The sequence below is a fragment of the Cladosporium halotolerans genome, assembly GCF_011745625.1.
Source record: "Cladosporium halotolerans strain TM138-S3 chromosome Unknown Sca13, whole genome shotgun sequence".
Classification (NCBI taxonomy): domain Eukaryota; kingdom Fungi; phylum Ascomycota; class Dothideomycetes; order Cladosporiales; family Cladosporiaceae; genus Cladosporium; species Cladosporium halotolerans.
In genome coordinates, this window is record NW_027191464.1 from 582,501 (window position 1) to 599,672 (window position 17,172).

Below are 17,172 nucleotides of genomic sequence, written 5' to 3' on the forward strand. Positions count from 1 at the left end.
GGCTGGCAGGCTGGGAGACACGCACGAAACGCCCGCTGTTTTGTGGACTTCACCCTCTCTCGCCTCTCGCGCGCGGCAGCTGCGCCGTTGAAGCCGCGTGAGACGTGTCTTGGACCTCAGCGCTGAACATCATTTCCAGCACAACGCCCATCGCGCAATTGGCAACGCCTACAGCGCGGTCGCAATCTCACATCCCTATTCCACACCATGTTGGCCATCATCTTCGCCATCTTATCGCCGAAGGAGCTGCCGTGATCTGCGACCACAGCCCTGCTGCGTCACGATGGCGCGCCATCCTGGTTCCACGCGCGCGTGCATGAGCCTGCGATCTTGGACCTATGGCCACTTCAACACTGCCACGACCCTCATTTCGGAGTGACCAGCCTCGCCAGCGGATTCTACGCGGTGAAGGCAGCTTCCTACCAGGCGCTGTTTCAAGTGTTGCTTTATTCTAGTCATCAGTATCTGCCGGGCTGTACAACGCATCCTTGTCGGACGCCCGGTCCATCTGCCATTCCCTGGACAGGTTTTGGACTCCGTCCGAGCGCCCAGTCACCACAACCACCTCCAAGTCTGCCTCCACCGCGCGGGCCAGCTCACCGTCCGCAACGGTAACGCTCGTTGGCGCTCCTAGTCTGTCCTGGAGAGACACGTCCCTCGCGCGATCTTTGCCGCCCAGGCATGATGCGACCGCCTATCCATACTTCCTAGTAACTGTCATCGGCACCCAATGCCAGTCTGACGCCCCCCGGAATCCACAGCCCAGCCTTCTATGGCCTCCCCAGGGGAAGACAGCCTCGTTGAATAAGTATACCGTGCAATCTTGTTTCTTCCCCCATCCACCGCTGCCGTTTCCCTCACGCTCTCTCAGTCTCACTCTGCAATTTCTTTCACACCTGCTCGCAATCTCTCTCTGCGCAGGTCGCTCGCACTGTCATTCCAGTTCCCAACCTACCGGCATCATGGTCTTCAGCACATCCACATTCTCTCGCATAGCATTGTCATTGGCCTTGTCTCATTGGCCTTCTTCAGCTAACGCCGCCTCGCGCGCGGATTACACTGGCTATGCCGTCAACGCATCTGACGTTCTCAATCAGAACTGGTACGATTCAAACAATGGCCAATGGCAAGGTCTCTGGTGGAACTCCGCCAACGCTCTAACCGCTTTGGCCGACCTCGCCTCCATCAACTGGGATCAATTCGGTTCGACGGCCACATGGTACTTCGAAAACACCTTCAAAGCCGCTAAGGCCGCCAACGGTGGTGGATGGACGAACCACTACTACGATGATGGCGGCTGGTGGGCCATGGCTTGGATTCGCGCGTACGATCTCACGAAGGACCAAAAGTACCTGGACGCTTCGAAAGACATCTTCCAGGACTATCTGACCGCTCTTGGCCCGAACTGCGGCGGCGTCTACTGGAGTAAAGACCGCCAATATGAAGCCTCGATTGCTAACGAGCTCTACTTCGAGACCGCTAGCGCTCTCGCCAACCGTGTGCAAAATCCACAAACAGACTACCGCCGCTACGCGCAGGACAACCTCGACTGGTTCATGAACGCGGGCCTCATTACCAACGCCAACGTGATTACCGACGGTATCACAGAAGACAACTGCATGCCCGGCGGCGCCGTTTTCACTTACAACCAAGGCGTCATCCTTGGCGGTCTAATCGAATTCGCTCGTCTGACGAATGATCCCCGCCACATTGACGACGCTCACCGCATCGCTGGCGGCGCGCTCGACTACCTCACCAACGACCAAGGCATCCTCGTCGAAAAGGAGTGGCCCGGTACCCTCGACCAAACCGGCGCGCAGTTCAAGGGTATCTTCGTCCGCAAGCTCGGCGAGCTGCACCGTGCTTCGCCGCGCGATAGGTATGCGGATTTCCTCAGGAGGAACGCAGACAATGTTTGGACGAGTGCGCGGGCGGGCGACGGGACGATTGGCAGCCTTTGGCAGGGGCCGCATGACCCGCCGTCTATGTCGACGCAGAGCTCGGGGTTGGACCTTTTCGTTGCGGCTGCGAGGGCGTCTTCGTGATTGATGGGTGCTTGGTTGGATGGCGTTTTCGTTTTCGGGCATGGTGTTGGTTGTTTCTGGCATTTTCCTGGAATGGCGTTCGAGGGAGGGATCACGTTGCAGACGATTTCTATCATAAAAGATGCAGGGAGGCATGGAGTCTTTTATTTTGATGATACCTCTTTAGCATTTGGGTCTTATAATTGTTCGGCTGGGTAGCCGGATAATGTTGATTTTGCATCCTTGACTGACATTGATTTCTTCACGAGACTACCAGGAATTTTGAGATATGAACCTTTGCTTCTATAAAACACCTCCTGACCATCAGATAATTCTCCGAGGAAGCAGAACAGTACCTAGGGTCGCTCGTCGTTAGCTCCGCCGGGTTCCGACCATCCTCCCTGCCGGCTGACCGACCTGCACCCCTCCGCTTGGCCCCCAAGATGCCTGTCAACCCTACATTTTAGCTCCCAAGCGAGCCTCTAATAACGACGTATGCCATAGTCGCCCGTCAAGGTAGCCTTGCTCTGATATCGCAAGCTATCTATCCATGCTATGTTCGCACAACTAAGAGCGGGGTATCCTTGACCCCGCCACTGCAGTCTGCACAAGATACTTCTATATATGTATGGTTGCCTTCAACATCGAATCCTCTTCGCTGCCTCCAAGAAGGACCTGGGACACTGCAGCAAATGGACCCCACGATCATAATCATCGGCGCCGGAACCCTCGGCACCTCCACCGCCGTCCACCTCGCCCACTCTTACTCCGACCCCAGCAGAATCGCTCTCATCGACCCAGACCCGGACCTCGCCGCCGCGCGAGACGTCAACCGCATAATCCGCACAGACTACCCTAGCAAGCTCTATTGTGACCTTGCGAACGAGGCTTTGCATGCATGGTTCTGGGATTTGAGATTGCAGCGGTTTTTCCACAAGACGGGATGGTTGGTGCTGGATGAGGAGGGGGTTGGGAGGGGTGAGAGTGTGAGGAGAGTCTTTAGGGAAAGGGGGTTTGATCGGACGGAGGATGTTGCTGTCGGTGATGCTGGAAGTAGGTGGGAGGGTCTGAGAGGCTCGGAGTTCGGAAGGTTTCAGAGGGCTTATTTTAATCCTGAAGTTGGGTGGGTGAACGCGAAGCAGGCAACTGGGGCGTTTCTGGATGACGCATTGAAAAGGGGAATCAGGAGGGTCAAGGGGAGGGTAGCAGAGTTGGTTTGGAGTGAGGAGATGGGAAAGGTTGAGGGCGTCAGATTGCAGGATGGGCGCATATTCACGGCCGATAAGATTGTGCTTGCTGCTGGTGCTTGGACGAGTGGACTTCTTTCGCCGATTGAAGATCGACTGGCTATTGCTGAGCGGGATCGGTTGGAGCGCCAGGCTCGGGCGACGGCGGTCGTGTCGGTCTACTACAAGCTTGCGCCGGAAGAGGTGCACCGTCTGGCCAACCCGGACAACATGCCCATCGTAGTGTACGGCAAGCAGGGCGAAGTGATACCGCCTTCGGTAAATCAACCTTTACTCAAATACAATCTCTCAGGCCTGAAGATCACCAACAGCGTGGCAACTGGATCCGGCCGCACGATCTCCAGTCCCACTATACCTGGGAGGGATCAATATGACGTCCCCACCTATATCAAAGAACAATTCGAAGCAGACATGATATCGAAGCTGTTGCCGGAATACGTAAGAGGTAGAAAACCAGACCACTACCGAATATGCTGGGACTCATGCACGTCGACCGAAGACCTTCTGATGTGCAAGCACCCGCACGAGAAGCTGGACAATCTTTTCATTGCCGCCGGAGGTAGTTTTGCAGGTTACAAGTAAGTTCCGGTCGATCGAGAGATCCTGTGTGTTCCTTGCTGATCAAGTAGATTCCTGCCAAATGCTGGTACATACATGGTGAATGTCATCCATGGTAAGAGCAACGGCTCCGAGAAAGATCGAGCCTTTGGATGGAAAAGCCAGCCAGATTTGGACGCTGCAGCGAAGGGTTGGATACAATGTCGAGAATGGCGGGATTTGCAGGATGATGAGACGAGTTCAGTACCGCTGGCGAGACTGTGAGAGGTAGTTCATTGTTTAGAGATCGAACTGTGCTTGGTGAGTTGTGCCAATGTAAGCTGTCTGTGAACGCTAAAAGGAGGCCAAGGGAAGGTCACAGACTGTTTTGAGACGTTGCCATGAAGTAATGAGCAAATTGGCGTGAGTAGCCATCAAGAACTCTGCGGTCGAACTCATTGATCTCGCTCTTTATCGATTCCCTGCTCTTCCGGCTTCCACTGTTGGTCCTCTCGGCTGTAGATCATCTCGTGTACATCCAGTCTCCCTTGTACGATCTCCCGACCATTCACCAGATCGTTCTCATCCGCCCGCTTGCCGGCTTCTTCCTCATTTGGTGCAATACCGCTGACCACGTGTCGGGAGATCAACCTCTTCCTGGCGACCTCCTCCGGAACATCGACAAACCACAGCTCGTCCATCATTTGTGCCGCCTCTTTCCATTCCGGTGCTCCGCTGCCGAGCGAGAGGTAGTTACCTTCAAAGATAACCACCCGCGAACTCGCAGCAATGGGGATGTCGTTGGCGACAGGGTCCTTCACGGCGTGGTCGAAGCTGGGTGCATAGATCGTCTGTGACTCCGGTACAAGCGGATTCCGAAGGTCTTTGACGAGCTGGAGGAATGCGGGTGCATCAAAAGTGAAGGCGGCCCCGCGGCGTGCGTGTGCCGTTGTCGGATCCGACATTGCTGATAGTTGAGCGCGGGTCAAATGGTAGCCGTCCATTGGAAGGAAGGTCGCGACATCAGGCAGCGAGGCAAGGCCTGGGTTGGCTTCCCTGTAGCGCTCATTGAGTCTCTGTGAGACCTTGGCTGCAAGTGTTGTCTTGCCTGTATCGACGTAATTAGAAGCTATCCGGCTCTCTCGTGGGAGCGATTGCCGTACCTGAGCCTGGGATGCCGCTGACGGCGATCATAAGCCGCTGGCTTCGAGGTGTCGATTCGAACTTAGTCCATGTCTTCTCGACTAGGCGGTTCACTTGATCATCCATTCTGACGGAGTGATAACTTGTGTATGGTGTATGTTAAGAATGGAAGTTGAACCCATGGCGAGGCCGTACTGCAGCTCTTCCGCGATCGAAGGGCGACAGATGGCCGTTGCTTTTACTGGGCCAGGACGCTCCTCACCCCACCATCGGACTGTCGCCCCGCCGAGGATGGGAGGTGACGTCGCCGCGGCGTACTATCCAGTACGGCAGTATACGTGAGTCTGGGCCTGTCCCTGCGCTCTACCTAGGTACCCAAGTACATAAAGAAGCAACCGACTCTGGCAATGGACGAGCAAGAGGGAGGTTTTCGGGATGAGTGAAAATGGTCGGAAGCTCGACAGACGTGCTATCCACAAGATGATCGCTGAGATCAGGGTATCGTTTCGCTTTGATAGAGGAAGCTGCAGCATGGAGGCGACGCTTGCAACGCTCTCACCTCATCCATCCCCACCTCATCCACCTCGTACGCAAGCTACACTTGCTAGTGCTCACACGCTTTTTCCTTTCCTAGACGGCTGGTAGTGTTTGAATGACAATTGTCAAACCACACCTTTGTCTCCTAATACCGCGGTGAATCTTCGACCACCCGTCTACTGTTACCTTTAGCCCCCTCCAAAATGTCTCTCACAACCCCAACAAAGGAAGAAGCCATCGCTCTCTTCGGCTCAATCGAGAAACACTTTCCTGCTAAGACCCTCGGTTCTGACAAATGGTTCATCCTCGCCCTGGCTGCCATCGTCGGAGGGGGCCACCCAGATCTCGCCGCAAACCTCTACCTCCATCTCACCGCCAGACCTGAGTACCAGTCCCCAGACTCACGAAAAGCCCTGGTTCGCAGGCTACGAGAAGTTCTCATCAAGCTGGTATCGGTTGTCGGAGTGCCGAAGCCGATCGATGCGGTCTTCTCTATCGCTGGTGTGGAGAGGGAGGAGGACAAAGATTATTCGTTTTCGAGGTAACTTTAGGATGCTATCTTTGTTTGGCAGTAATATTGGCTAACAAGCATGCAGAGAGAACTGGCAATCTGGCGAGGCCAATCGCAAACGCGGCAGAGACTGGCTCGACCAAATCTACAAGGCTAACCATACGTCGACGGAGAATACTTTGGCGGCCCACAGGGACTTCTGTACGTACTTATTCATCGCTGCATTGCAGGATGCTTGCATTCGCTAATGATTTGTGCAGCTTGGCTATCTATAGAGATCACGTATGGCCTTTACCTCTCGGACCACACCATTCTTGACGGCGTGGACACAGAGCTTGTCGTGCTGAGCGGGATCATGATCCAGAACCTTCCGCGCGAAACTGGCTGGCATCTGAGGGGCACGCGCAGGATTGGCGTGAGCTACGATGACGTTGAGACAATCCAACAATGCGTTAGTGATTTCCTACAAGTGTTTGCAAAATGATGATGCTAACATTGGCTGTCCAGATTGAGAAGGTAGCGGCCTTCTGTGGCTTGCAGCTGACCAGAGTGCCACGGGTGAAGGACATCGAGCACGAAGTTGTGATCTGATGACAGCATTGGCTCTGGTCCTTGCGATCCTGCGATGTGGAGGATCTTCAGCAAGGCCCCAACAGCGCATTGAACCCAATGGCGGAATGGCATTTTGTCACGCAGGGTGTCTTGATCAGTAGACAAGCAGCCTCTGGATGCATCAAGAGATAAAGGTTTCAAGCATGGAACTTGTGCTCTATAGTGAATCTGATTGATACACGAACGATGCAAGCATATATATCCTTCCTCTGCTGCCTCTTACACTATAAATCATATAGCACTTATGACAGCAGCAACATCTGGAGAGTCCGCAATGCCCCAAGCCAGATCACTGATCTTTTTTGCCTTCGCCTCCCCGAGCACCAGCCCAACTTGATCGACGAACTTCCACTCCAGCTGCTCGTCCGTCATAGGCCTATCAAGTGATCCAACTGCGTGTTGAACGTGCTTCACGACCACTCTTCCACCAGCCAAATGCACCTTCAGATGCGCCTCGTCCGCCGCGATCCCCTCATCAGCCTTAGCTTCGATCTTCTCCCGCACCTCCACCACCTCAGCATTCCTCACCACCTCATCCGCGTACTCCGCGGGCCCAGCTTTGCCAAACAACAACCCCACCGCCGCGCCGTGGAAAACACTAAACTTCGCCTCCAGCCCGTCCTTCGGCTCCTTTTTCGCCGTCAGCTCCATCACAAGCGGATGCACGCGCGCCTCAACCCTCTCAATCTCCCCAACCTCAACCCCGTCTTCGTGCAATTGCACACACCCGTCAATCGCAGCATGGCACACGATCCCGCACGGGAACGGCTTGAACGCATTCTTCTCCACCTCCCACTCCCTCCCCAGCTCTCCCACCAACTCCCCCAACCTCTCCACCGCCCTCTCCCCCTCCTCCCCTCCCCCAACAACAACCCGACACCACCCCCTCTTCGCTTCCAGCGCTTCCGTCGAGCTCGTGAACCCCTCCTGCGCTAGCACCGCCGCCATAAACCCACTCTCCGCCGCCCGCCCCACGTGCAGCGACTTGCAGTCCGAGCCAAACATCTCCCTCAGCCCAGTCACCTGCGTCGCCGCCAGCCCGATCGCGTGCGCGAGCTGTCGCGCGGGCAATTTCATCAGCTTCCCCACCGCTACGGCCGCGCCGATGCTCCCCGTCGTGGAAGTGATGTGCCAGCCCGTGCTGTAGTGCGTGGGCCAGACGGCCAGGCCGAGCTTGCACGCGGCTTCGATGCCGGCTGCGAGGACGGTGAGGAGGTCCGCGCCGGAGATGGGCTGCGAGGGAGAGGTGTGTGTTGCGTAGGAGAGGAGGGCGGAGGCGACGGGGCCCGTCGGGTGGATGATTGTGGCGAGGTGCGTGTCGTCGTAGTCGTGGACGTGGGAGGCGATGCCGTTTAGGAGGGCGGCGAGGGGGGCGGAGACGGTGCTGGAGGGTTGGCCTAGGAGGTGGGATGGGCTGGAGTTGGGGGAGAAGGGCGCGAGGGCCGTGTGGGCTTTGAGGGTCGTGGGGTGGTTGCTGCCGGCGATGGCGCAGCCGGTGTAGTTGTAGAGAGAGCGGAGAGCGGCTTGGAGGATGGGAGCGGGGAGGGAGGAGGGAGTGAGGTCCGTGGCCCAATGGGCTAGGGCGAGGGTTGCCATTGGGGAGGAGGTTGGTGGGGTTGATGTTGTGGCTGTTGCGTGGGAGATTTGTTGAGTTTTAGCTGTGAGTGTGGGAGTAGTATTGGTGGACGCGTTTCTATATTGTTTTTGAATATATTCTTTGGCGCAGACGAGAATCAATAAGAAGATGCGGTGGTGCTCGAGCTGAACGCATATATCCATGGAGCCAGGACGACTCCACCGCCGATCCCCTCGGCACGTTATCCGGAGTTGCGACATCGCAGAGACAGTGGTTTTGACGCGAGTTTATGACGTTCCTAGAGAGCTTCAGGACGATGGGAGGCCTTTTAAGCGTAGTTAATAAAGCCTCAAAAGCAGTCTGCTCAGTTTCTGGTCTGTGGGACTGCTTGTTTTGCCTGTTCATTGTACACAAATTATATTTCCCTTCTGTGATGGCAGCATTGCCAGTATAGATACGTACAGTCGTGGATTTAAAAACCAAAAACGCCTTCGCTAATGCGGTCTGATGATCCAAAGTGCAGTCCAAAAATCCAAATTCAAGTTCGAGTTTGCAAAACGAAATCGGCGTCTGTGGCGCCGCGGTCAAGTCTTCCCTTGTGTCCAAGAGACTTGATTAGATAGTGACAAGTCACACAAGATCTTGCCCTTTTATCCCTTCACCATGCTCAATTCTTTCTCCTGCCGAACCAGCCCTTCTTTGTCTCCCTCTTCTCGCTGAAGTCCACGCTGTTGGCGCCCTCGCCCCTCCAAGCAGCCTTGCTTCCTCTCTTCTTGCCCTTCTTGATATCCCTACGACTCGCGCAGCAGCAGCACTGGCCCAGGGTAATCAACCAAGCCAGGATGCCCGTGGCGGCCGCAATCCACATGAAAGCGAACATCTGAGCGCCGATTTGACCCTCGATGTTGAGCTGGTCGACGGAGGTGATGGCGTTCTGCATAATGATGAACATGGCCGTAGCAAGGATGGTCGCAACGGTGGTGAAGAGGGCGGCGAGGAAGGTGAAGATTGTGACGAAGAGGCCGACCCAGCGGGAGAAGACTGTGAAGAAGACGAGCGGGATCATGACGGTGCTGAGGCAGGCTCCGGCCAGAAAGAGGCCAAACATCCAGTTCGAGACGAGGCGGATGATGTCGAGGATTTGGGTGACTTCGGCGGGAAGTGCGACTGGGATGGTCAGTGACTGGTCTCGAGAGGAAGCGCTGGAATGGACTTACTACTAGCACCAGCGAGCAGCTGGCTCTGGAGGATCTCGACCGGGTTGAACCACCACAAGGTCTTGGGATCCGAGCAGTTGTCGAATCCACTCTCTCCAATGTTGTAGGCACAGTAGTTCCATAGTCCCACGCGGTAGTGGTCATTCAAGCCCAGCGTTTGGGCAATGGAGTTGATGAGAACCGCATTTGGGACTGCCACAGGAACGACGTTTGACAGGTCGAGATCAATGAAGTAGGTGTCGCGGGACACTGGGCGATCTCCAATGTTGCCGACTTCGACGAGAATGATGAAGATGACGGAAATCAGGAGCAGGAGAGCGGCAATGGCAGCCCAGATGCGGCGGGTGCGGGTCGCACGCTTGAGCTGGGCTTTGGTTGGGTGTGTTGTATCATTTGTGAGGGTGCGGTCAGAGCCCGGGTGGTCTCCAGTCCCATCGCTGGCCGGATCTGATGCTTTTCGGCCGAACATGGCGGCGGCGGTTTGCTGTTGGAGGAGCGAGATGCAGAGAAGATGGTGTCAAGCTCACAGTCGAGAACCTCAAAACCGGGGGTTCCCGAGGCGAGCGAAGTCGAAACCCGAGCGAGAGGAGAAGACTGAGTGGAGAGGCGCCCAGAGGTGATGGACGTCAAGGGTGTTTGCAAGGCAGCAAGGAAAGGGTGGTGCGGTGGACAGCAGATGGCCAGTGTTGGTTGAGTGGGACGGGACGGGAGTGATCTATGCCCATGCCCAGGCTCTAGGGAGTGCTGGAGACGGAAGACATCACGGTTGGGAAGAAGAAAAAAGAAAGAACGGACGGTGAGTGGTGATGAGCGGTTGGTACACGCGGCGGAGCTGGCGCGGGGGGTGGAGTTGGAGGATATGGGGAGGAGGAATGGTGGCACGATGGACTGTTGTTGGGCCAGCCGTGACGAGCAGCAGGCAAAATTGGCCGCAGATTTGGGTTGGCGGATGGAGTGAGACGTCATGAGGCGCCGGTAGACGTTGCTGCTGGCGTGTGCGTCAGCTATCGACGTCGACAATGCGCCTCGGATTAGGGCTGTGCGCGTGCTGTGCGGGCGCTGGGCGTGAGCTAGGCGCATGCTAGCAGGCTGCTAACCTTCTAGCGCCGACGCGCAGTCGAGCGCGCGGCACCACGAGGTCTGCGGATCTGCGGGCAGATCGCCAGCCGGTGCGCCGCCGGCGGTTGTTTGATTGAGATTGATTGATCGCCCATCAATGTTGATTGGAATTGATTACCGCAGGGCTGGCGGTCGAGGCTGTGTCGGGGCGCTGCACGCCAGGAGGATGCGTCTCTGGGCAGCGGGCGCGGCGTCTGGCTCTTCCTCAGGCCGCGGAGCAGACTGCTAGACTCGACTGCTAGGTAGGCTCGACTGCTAGACTCGACTGCTAGGTAGGCTCGACTGCTAGACTCGACTGCTAGGTAGGCTCGACTGCTAGACTCGACTGCTAGGCTCGACTGCTAGCCTGCACAGCACCTCCTCACCCATTCACGCACTCCCGCCGTGCTGCCGTCAGCATCCGCGGGCGTTGGCGCATCATTGCGTGCAGACACGGCCAGACCACTGCCGTTGGCCGCAGCGATCGCGGTGTGGTGCTTGCGTGGCGGCTGTCGTGGTCGGCGCTCGGCAGAGGCCCACCCTTCGTCTGCGCGGAGACGTCATGCACGCGCCGCCGTTCAGGGCGAGGAGAAGTTTGTTTGCCCTGCTCCGACTCCGCCTGGGGCCTGGGGACGGTGGACGACACTCGATTCCCACTCGCCGGCCCGCCGTCCATAGTCTGAGGCGAGACACCGCGCTGCCGGTATCGTAGAGTGTGGTAGATTTGCTCCGACTCTGTCCTCTCCTCCCACCTCGCCTGACAACATCTCCCCGCCGCGACTTTCTCGTTTCAACCGTGAGTGTGCGCGTTCGAGCAAGCATGCTGTCACGATCACTCTGGCTGCTGGGCCTCGCCGCCTTCAGCGCGCGAGCACAAGACGAGACTGGAACCGGCACCGACGTCTCGACCACTGCCACCGCTTCCTCAGGCAGATCCTCCTCCTCGCCCTCAACGACAACTGACTCCGACGCATCCTACGCGTCCTTGACCTTCACCAACTCCGATCTCTCCACCATCAGCACCTCGATCCCCGTCAGCGACTTCACCGGCTCCGAGTTCACCTACATCACCCGCTCCGGCCAGGTCACCGTCACCAGCACCGGCGAGCGGGTCTTCGTCTCCGGCACCAGGACTTTCACCCTCGGCTCCGACAATGCCACCACTTCCTCCAACTCGCAAATCACCCGCACTTCGAACACGGATGCCTTGACACAAATTGGAGGAAACCGCACGGCCACCGCGACTGGAACCAGCAGCGCTCCAGCCGTTTCCAACACGGCCGCTTGCAACAACTACCCAGAATTCTGCAACCGGAAGTACAGCAACATCACAGAAGTGTGCGCACACAATGCTGCCTTCTCCATTCCGCGCAATGCAGCCAGCAACCAGGAATTGGGCATTGTGGACCAGCTGAACGATGGTGTTCGCATGTGTATGCATATCCCCCATCACCTAATTTGCGTCTCGACCCATACTGACTTTCTCGACAGTGCAAGGCCAAGTCCACTGGGTCAACGAGACCCTTTACAACTGCCACACCTCCTGCGATCTCCTCAACGCCGGCACTTGGCAATCGGAGCTCGAGACCATCGTTACTTGGCTGCAACAGAACCCCTTCGAAGTCCTCACCATCCTGGTCGGTAACTCCGACCTGACCGTCGTCGAGAACTTCGTTCCAGCCATTCAAAACTCCGGCCTTTCCCAGTACCTCTACACCCCGCCCTACATCCCCATGCACAAGGACCAGTGGCCCACCCTCGGCGAGATGATCCTCAACAACGACCGTGTCGTCATGTTTATGGACTACTGGGCCAACCAGCAGTCCGTCCCTTACATCCTCGACGAGTTCACCCACATCTGGGAGTCGCCCTTCAGCCCTCAGGACCCAGCTTTCCCCTGCACCATCCAGCGCCCGCCCGGACTCGCTGAGGAGGACGCCCGCGAGAACTACATGTACATCGCCAACCACAACCTCAACGTCGCTGTCGAGCTCGGCGCCATCACCGGCGGCGGCGACGACGCCATCCTCCTCCCCAACACCGCCCAGATCAACACCACCAACGGCGCAGGGCTGGAGATGGGCCAGCTCGGCGCCATGGCGCTCAACTGCTCCAGTAAGTCCCCTTCCGTCCGATCGATCCAGGCGCAGGACTGGCAGCTAACTTTATCTCCTCCAGATGACCACGGCGCCCCGCCCAACTTCCTCCTCGTCGACTACTACAACCGCGGCGACCCCGAGCCGGGCTCCGTCTTCGAAGTCGCCGCCCGCTGGAACAACGTAACCTACAACCGCCCTTGCTGCGGCGCTGAAGCCCGTAGCCCGGCGTCGGCTGTCGCGAGGGTCAGCGGCGTGGCTGTTTCCGCTGCTGTTGTTTTTGCTGTCGTGCTTGCTTGGTGAGCGTGAGCGTGAGCGTCAGCGTTCGCTCGTAGGCACGTTTGTACAAAATCTGTTTTTGGGTACACAGGAGCACTGCATGGCGATGGCGTTTTTGGAATATTGTTTCGACCAAGCGGGTTTTTTTTTTTTTTCGTACTTTGTTTGGATATACAGTTTGGGGTTCTTGTATCACGATGTGAAGATTATTACATTTAATGCGAAGCTGTTGAGCTACTACATCATCTTCATGCCGTTCAGCGAACATTGCGGGCATATTTTTTCACTGAATGTTCGTTTCTCCTGGAAACATGGATGTATGGAGTGGAAGCTTATGATTTTGATCGTTTCTTGCAGCTCGTGAAGCGGTTGCCGGAAAGGCCTGACATTGTATTCTGGCAAATCGAAAAGAAAAGAGATATGGGTAGTTGCGTGGCCGCATCTCGCGGATCGGCGAATGTACGAGATCGAGATCGTGTTGTACTAAAGAAAAGCCAAAAGAATGGTGAAGAAAGCAACGCTAGAGATATTCCGAAAAGAAAGTCGACATTGCCCTCGTGCCCAGGAACAGATCATGGAACAGTACCAATTGCAGCGTCTCCAGCAGCGATCCTCTCATACCACTCCCCGTGCGCCGCCATGTCGACCGCCCTTACTCTCTCCAGACACTCGACAATACCGCCCACCTGGCTGCCGAACTCCGCAAGCCCGCAGCCGGCCAGCGCTTCCTGTGCTCCACTTGCGGCTCGCACGCGCTCGGCACTGCTGACTGCAGCGAGGCGGTTGATCACGTGGCTCTTGAGCCGCTGGAAGAGGACTTTCAGTACAGGGTCGGAGAGTCGGTTGGATGCCGCTTGAGAAAAGAAGCGCGCCGTGGTGGTGGCGAGGTGAGCTTTGGTCGCCGGGGGCATGTTGTGGGCCGAGGAGAGGATGGAGGTTGCCTTGTCAGCTGTTGTGGGAGAAGATGGGTCCGAAGAGGTGTAACATTCGGTTCCAAGAAGGTGCCAGAGCCTCGAGGCTTCGGTCTTCCATTGGCTGCGGATGTCGCGCTTGAGGAGATTCTTCGCTGTCAGGAAGAGAGCCCCGATGACGGCGATGCGCAGTGATTCGGCTCGGAAGCGATGGAGACGGGCGGTGTCGAGAGCGAGAGTCTCTGGGACATCTTCTTCTGAGAGCCGGGATGGTGAGATGGCTACATCGACGAGGGCCTTGGCGTAGATCTTGGATGCCGAGGGCCTATCTTCAGGTCTCCGGATACCTTCTGGATCCCGGCGATCAGCCTCCGCGACCAACAGACTCTCGGCGTCACTCCAGAATGCGCGGGTGCGCTCGAGACTGATTTTGCCAGACTCCAGATCCATGGCAAAGTGCCGTTTCTCGTAACCGGCTGACTCGCGAATCAGTGTAGGCGCAGCGTTCATAAGCATGAAGTTAGAGTAGTCGAGAGAGAGACTGTCGACCATGCGGAGGAGTCGGAAAAGCTTTTCGATCATAATGGAAAGCTCATCCTCACCAACGCCTTCAATGGCAGCACTGCCTTGCAGCTCCTCTGACAGTCTCTTGACTTCCTCGTCTCGATAAGGAGCGCAGAGCTTTGGCAGAATGCCCGCCATGAAGTTGAAAAAGCCGTCGTAGCTGAAAATGCCAGCTTGACACTGCTGAGCAATTTGTTCCAGATCCAGCGTGTCACTGATGAGGTTGTACATGCTGTTCCCGGGCTTCAACATCCGAAGCAATTTCTCTCTCAGATTTTCAGCTGCAGAGACGGTCCATACTGCGCCCTGTCCTATCTCAAAGGCAGACTTCATGTTGTCACAGATCGATCGGTAGACTTGATCTCTCAGCTCCGAGTTCGCCTTGTCTTCCTCTAGCTTGAAGTCCTTGTCGACCGCAAGCTCGTGTGTCAAAACACGATTTGTAGGCATGGTAGTGAAGAGCCTGCTAAGCTGCCCAGAACGCTGCGAGGGCGGCTCCTCAGGAAGAGGACTGGCTGGCACGTCTTCCTCTTCCTGCTGCTGAACAGTCGTCTCCGTGCTCGGGCCCGTCTCGATGCCTCTGGGCCGGACCTCAGCCACAGCGCGCTTCTTCGGGCGGCGTCTGCGACTCTCACGGATTGCTTTCTTGATCAGCGCGTCTGCGCGCTCACGACCAGCCAACTTCTGGATTCTACTGAGCAGCTTGACCTGATTGTCTCGGATGCCTTGGCGGTAGTCACTCGCAACGTCTCCGCGAGAATCATCTTTCACCATCTGCCAAATGGCGTCAAGCTCGACAAAGGACGCCACCATTCCTTCGATCAAGACAGAAGAATCCTGGACCCGCCATGCTGCGAATGCAGAGGTGTATGCTGTGTAAGTTTGTGACAAGGTCTCGTGCTGGTTGGGGTGTGATGTGTAGTTGTTCCATGGGGCAAGGCGGCCCAATGTGAATTCGAAGCCCGCTGTGAGATCGTTGGCTTTCGCAATCAGATCCTGTTCCTGCGCGCCATTCCTGTTATTCAGCACGGCAGCAGGGTGACCTGCAAGCATGTAGGCGCTCAAGAACGTTCGTGTGTTCAAAGGCGCGTTGTCGTCGTTGGGCTGCTGCAGACCGAGTTGGGTTAGCAGCGCGGTTGTGGTAGAGATGACCTTAGGGTTCGCGACGAAGAGCGTGAGTTGATCGAAATCATCGTTCTTAATCCTCTCGGTGTTGAAGTTCAGTCCCAAGAAAGCGTTCAGCACCGAGCGCTTGCCACTCAACCTCCACGCTCTCTGTATCCTCCTGGCAGCCGTCTCTTCGTCCAGCACGGCGAGCTGCTCCAGATCATCGATGATGGCCTCCTCCGCAGCCTCAATGGACACATCCTCCTCCACAACCGCCAGCTTCTTCTCAGCACTGTCGGCTCTTCTCGCCCGTCGCTCCTGTAGGTTCCTCTGGTATTCCGCGCGTCTCTTCTCCGCCTCGGCATGTCGCTCCTCCATCTCTAGCCTCGCACGTGTTTCATCTGCCAGCTTTCGCTCCTTCACCTCCTCCGCAATGCGCTTCGCGCGCGCCACTTCCTCGGCGCATGCTGCGGCGACTTTGGCCAGGTACTTCTCTTTCGCGAGCTGCGCTGCCAGAGCCTTCTCCTCGCTGGCGCTGATACTACCGCGTGGCGCTGCTTTGGCCAGCGCCGCGCGAAGCCGGACTTGCTCAGCATGTGCCGCGCGATCGGCCAGCCGGGCCTTGCGGGTCTCGAGGATGGATGCGCGGCGAAGGTGTTGTGCCACGGAGTGCGACTGGATGCCGGCCGGCGTGGAGCTGCGGCGCTGCGAGAGGCCGGAGCCATGCGAGTGGACGGAGGAAGACAGAGAGTTGCGACGGGATGAGGTGGCGGAGGACTTGCGGCGCTGGTTCGCGGGGCTCCTGTAGAAGCGTGCGGCGATGCGAGCGGGCGGCGCGAAGACCTGGTTGGCCTTGTCGGCCATGATGACAAGCGACTCGTCCTGCAGCTGCTGTTCGTGGGTGTCCTGCGGCGTGGGCGACGGTACGGCGCCGTCGTCCGGCGCGCCCATGATTGCCGGCTTTATGGTGATCGTTGATGTTTGCCCTGGCGCGAGCGGCTTCCGGATGCGGGAGGGTGCAGCAGCGGGATTCTTTGATTCGTAGGTATGTGTCGCTATGTACTTGGGGGGAGTCAGATGCTAGCGACGTCGTAGGAGAGGCGTGCACAGGCGGACAGGGAGCCGGACTCAGGGCCAGTGAACAGTGCAAGAGAGGGAGGCGCGCCGGGCGGTGGTGGCTGGTGCGGTTTCGTGCTTCGTCATCCAGCATGCGCCAGCCGGATTTGGGGGGAATTTGAGGCGCTGGTGTCGATTGCGGTGGAAGGCTGGAGATGGCGGGGTTCAAGGCCGTTGTATCTGAGGCACGCTATCTGCTGCTATATTTGGCCGGCTTGTCACGGGCGTGTGGCATATAACGGTCGAAGCGAACAGTGCGTGTGTACATGTATTTGACCATGCGCATGTTCACTGCCTTGCGGTATCGCCGTTGCCGCTACAGCACATGGACGCTTTTGAGTTCGCTTCTCCGCATGCCGGTCTTGCCACGTCCGGCGACGACAGCCACGCGCCGAGCTGAGCCGCCGCTGATCACAAACCCTCGTGCACGATGATAACGCCACGGCGCGCACGAGCCGCTGATCGTAGCCTAAGGCATTCATTTGTTGATATCTACTCGCTTCCAGACACCATCACAGACCATGAGCAAGCGACTACATGGCTCCTCGATTGGATAGCTTTACGCCTTTATTGTTGTAGGTCAGTGTTACGCGTGGT

The 17,172-nt window shown here is 57.1% G+C and overlaps 8 protein-coding genes across 8 annotated transcripts; 4 read left to right on the forward strand and 4 right to left on the reverse strand.

The window, feature by feature from the left end:
• Positions 1 to 962: 962 nt before the first annotated feature.
• WHR41_04690 (uncharacterized protein) lies at positions 963 to 2,045 on the forward strand (the record flags this gene model as incomplete). Its single annotated transcript, XM_069373296.1, has 1 exon — positions 963 to 2,045. One exon carries the CDS (start codon positions 963 to 965, stop codon positions 2,043 to 2,045), a length of 1,083 nt encoding a protein of 360 aa, XP_069229741.1.
• Positions 2,046 to 2,508: 463 nt separating this feature from the next.
• WHR41_04691 (uncharacterized protein) lies at positions 2,509 to 4,093 on the forward strand (the record flags this gene model as incomplete). The annotated part of the gene is made up of 2 exons (XM_069373297.1): positions 2,509 to 3,849; positions 3,901 to 4,093. Exons 1-2 carry the CDS (start codon positions 2,717 to 2,719, stop codon positions 4,091 to 4,093), a joined length of 1,326 nt encoding a protein of 441 aa, XP_069229740.1. The 5' UTR covers positions 2,509 to 2,716.
• Positions 3,333 to 5,296, reverse strand: WHR41_04692 (uncharacterized protein). Its single transcript, XM_069373298.1, has 2 exons — positions 4,972 to 5,296; positions 3,333 to 4,916 (listed from the first exon to the last, which is right to left on the reverse strand). The coding sequence occupies exons 1-2, from the start codon at positions 5,075 to 5,077 to the stop codon at positions 4,264 to 4,266; spliced, it is 759 nt and encodes a 252-aa protein (XP_069229913.1). The 5' UTR covers positions 5,078 to 5,296; the 3' UTR covers positions 3,333 to 4,263.
• Positions 5,297 to 5,365: 69 nt separating this feature from the next.
• Positions 5,366 to 6,888, forward strand: WHR41_04693 (uncharacterized protein). The gene is made up of 4 exons (XM_069373299.1): positions 5,366 to 6,029; positions 6,085 to 6,200; positions 6,260 to 6,450; positions 6,507 to 6,888. Exons 1-4 carry the CDS (start codon positions 5,692 to 5,694, stop codon positions 6,588 to 6,590), a joined length of 729 nt encoding a protein of 242 aa, XP_069229739.1. The 5' UTR covers positions 5,366 to 5,691; the 3' UTR covers positions 6,591 to 6,888.
• WHR41_04694 (uncharacterized protein) lies at positions 6,843 to 8,207 on the reverse strand (the record flags this gene model as incomplete). Its single annotated transcript, XM_069373300.1, has 1 exon — positions 6,843 to 8,207. The coding sequence occupies one exon, from the start codon at positions 8,205 to 8,207 to the stop codon at positions 6,843 to 6,845; it is 1,365 nt and encodes a 454-aa protein (XP_069229738.1).
• Positions 8,208 to 8,854: 647 nt separating this feature from the next.
• Positions 8,855 to 9,873, reverse strand: WHR41_04695 (uncharacterized protein; the record flags this gene model as incomplete). Its single annotated transcript, XM_069373301.1, has 2 exons — positions 8,855 to 9,354; positions 9,405 to 9,873. The coding sequence occupies 2 exons, from the start codon at positions 9,871 to 9,873 to the stop codon at positions 8,855 to 8,857; spliced, it is 969 nt and encodes a 322-aa protein (XP_069229737.1).
• Positions 9,874 to 11,176: 1,303 nt separating this feature from the next.
• WHR41_04696 (uncharacterized protein) lies at positions 11,177 to 13,026 on the forward strand. The gene is made up of 3 exons (XM_069373302.1): positions 11,177 to 11,935; positions 11,994 to 12,617; positions 12,681 to 13,026. The coding sequence occupies exons 1-3, from the start codon at positions 11,323 to 11,325 to the stop codon at positions 12,899 to 12,901; spliced, it is 1,458 nt and encodes a 485-aa protein (XP_069229912.1). The 5' UTR covers positions 11,177 to 11,322; the 3' UTR covers positions 12,902 to 13,026.
• A 423-nt stretch (positions 13,027 to 13,449) lies between these two features.
• WHR41_04697 (uncharacterized protein) lies at positions 13,450 to 16,410 on the reverse strand (the record flags this gene model as incomplete). The annotated part of the gene is made up of 1 exon (XM_069373303.1): positions 13,450 to 16,410. The coding sequence occupies one exon, from the start codon at positions 16,408 to 16,410 to the stop codon at positions 13,450 to 13,452; it is 2,961 nt and encodes a 986-aa protein (XP_069229911.1).
• Between the last annotated feature and the right edge of the window lie 762 nt (positions 16,411 to 17,172).

Excerpts from the sequence above, each read along its gene's own strand:
- WHR41_04692 (XM_069373298.1), bottom strand. The coding sequence starts at position 5,077 with ATGGATGATCAAGTGAACCGCCTAGTCGAGAAGACATGGACTAAGTTC. Across the intron at positions 4,917-4,971 it reads CAGCGGCATCCCAGGCTCAG|GCAAGACAACACTTGCAGCC; the intron begins GTACGGCAATCG and ends ACGTCGATACAG.
- WHR41_04693 (XM_069373299.1), top strand. The coding sequence starts at position 5,692 with ATGTCTCTCACAACCCCAACAAAGGAAGAAGCCATCGCTCTCTTCGGC. Across the intron at positions 6,030-6,084 it reads AAAGATTATTCGTTTTCGAG|AGAGAACTGGCAATCTGGCG; the intron begins GTAACTTTAGGA and ends ACAAGCATGCAG. Across the intron at positions 6,451-6,506 it reads TTGAGACAATCCAACAATGC|ATTGAGAAGGTAGCGGCCTT; the intron begins GTTAGTGATTTC and ends TTGGCTGTCCAG.
- WHR41_04696 (XM_069373302.1), top strand. The coding sequence starts at position 11,323 with ATGCTGTCACGATCACTCTGGCTGCTGGGCCTCGCCGCCTTCAGCGCG. Across the intron at positions 11,936-11,993 it reads GAACGATGGTGTTCGCATGT|TGCAAGGCCAAGTCCACTGG; the intron begins GTATGCATATCC and ends CTTTCTCGACAG. Across the intron at positions 12,618-12,680 it reads CATGGCGCTCAACTGCTCCA|ATGACCACGGCGCCCCGCCC; the intron begins GTAAGTCCCCTT and ends TATCTCCTCCAG.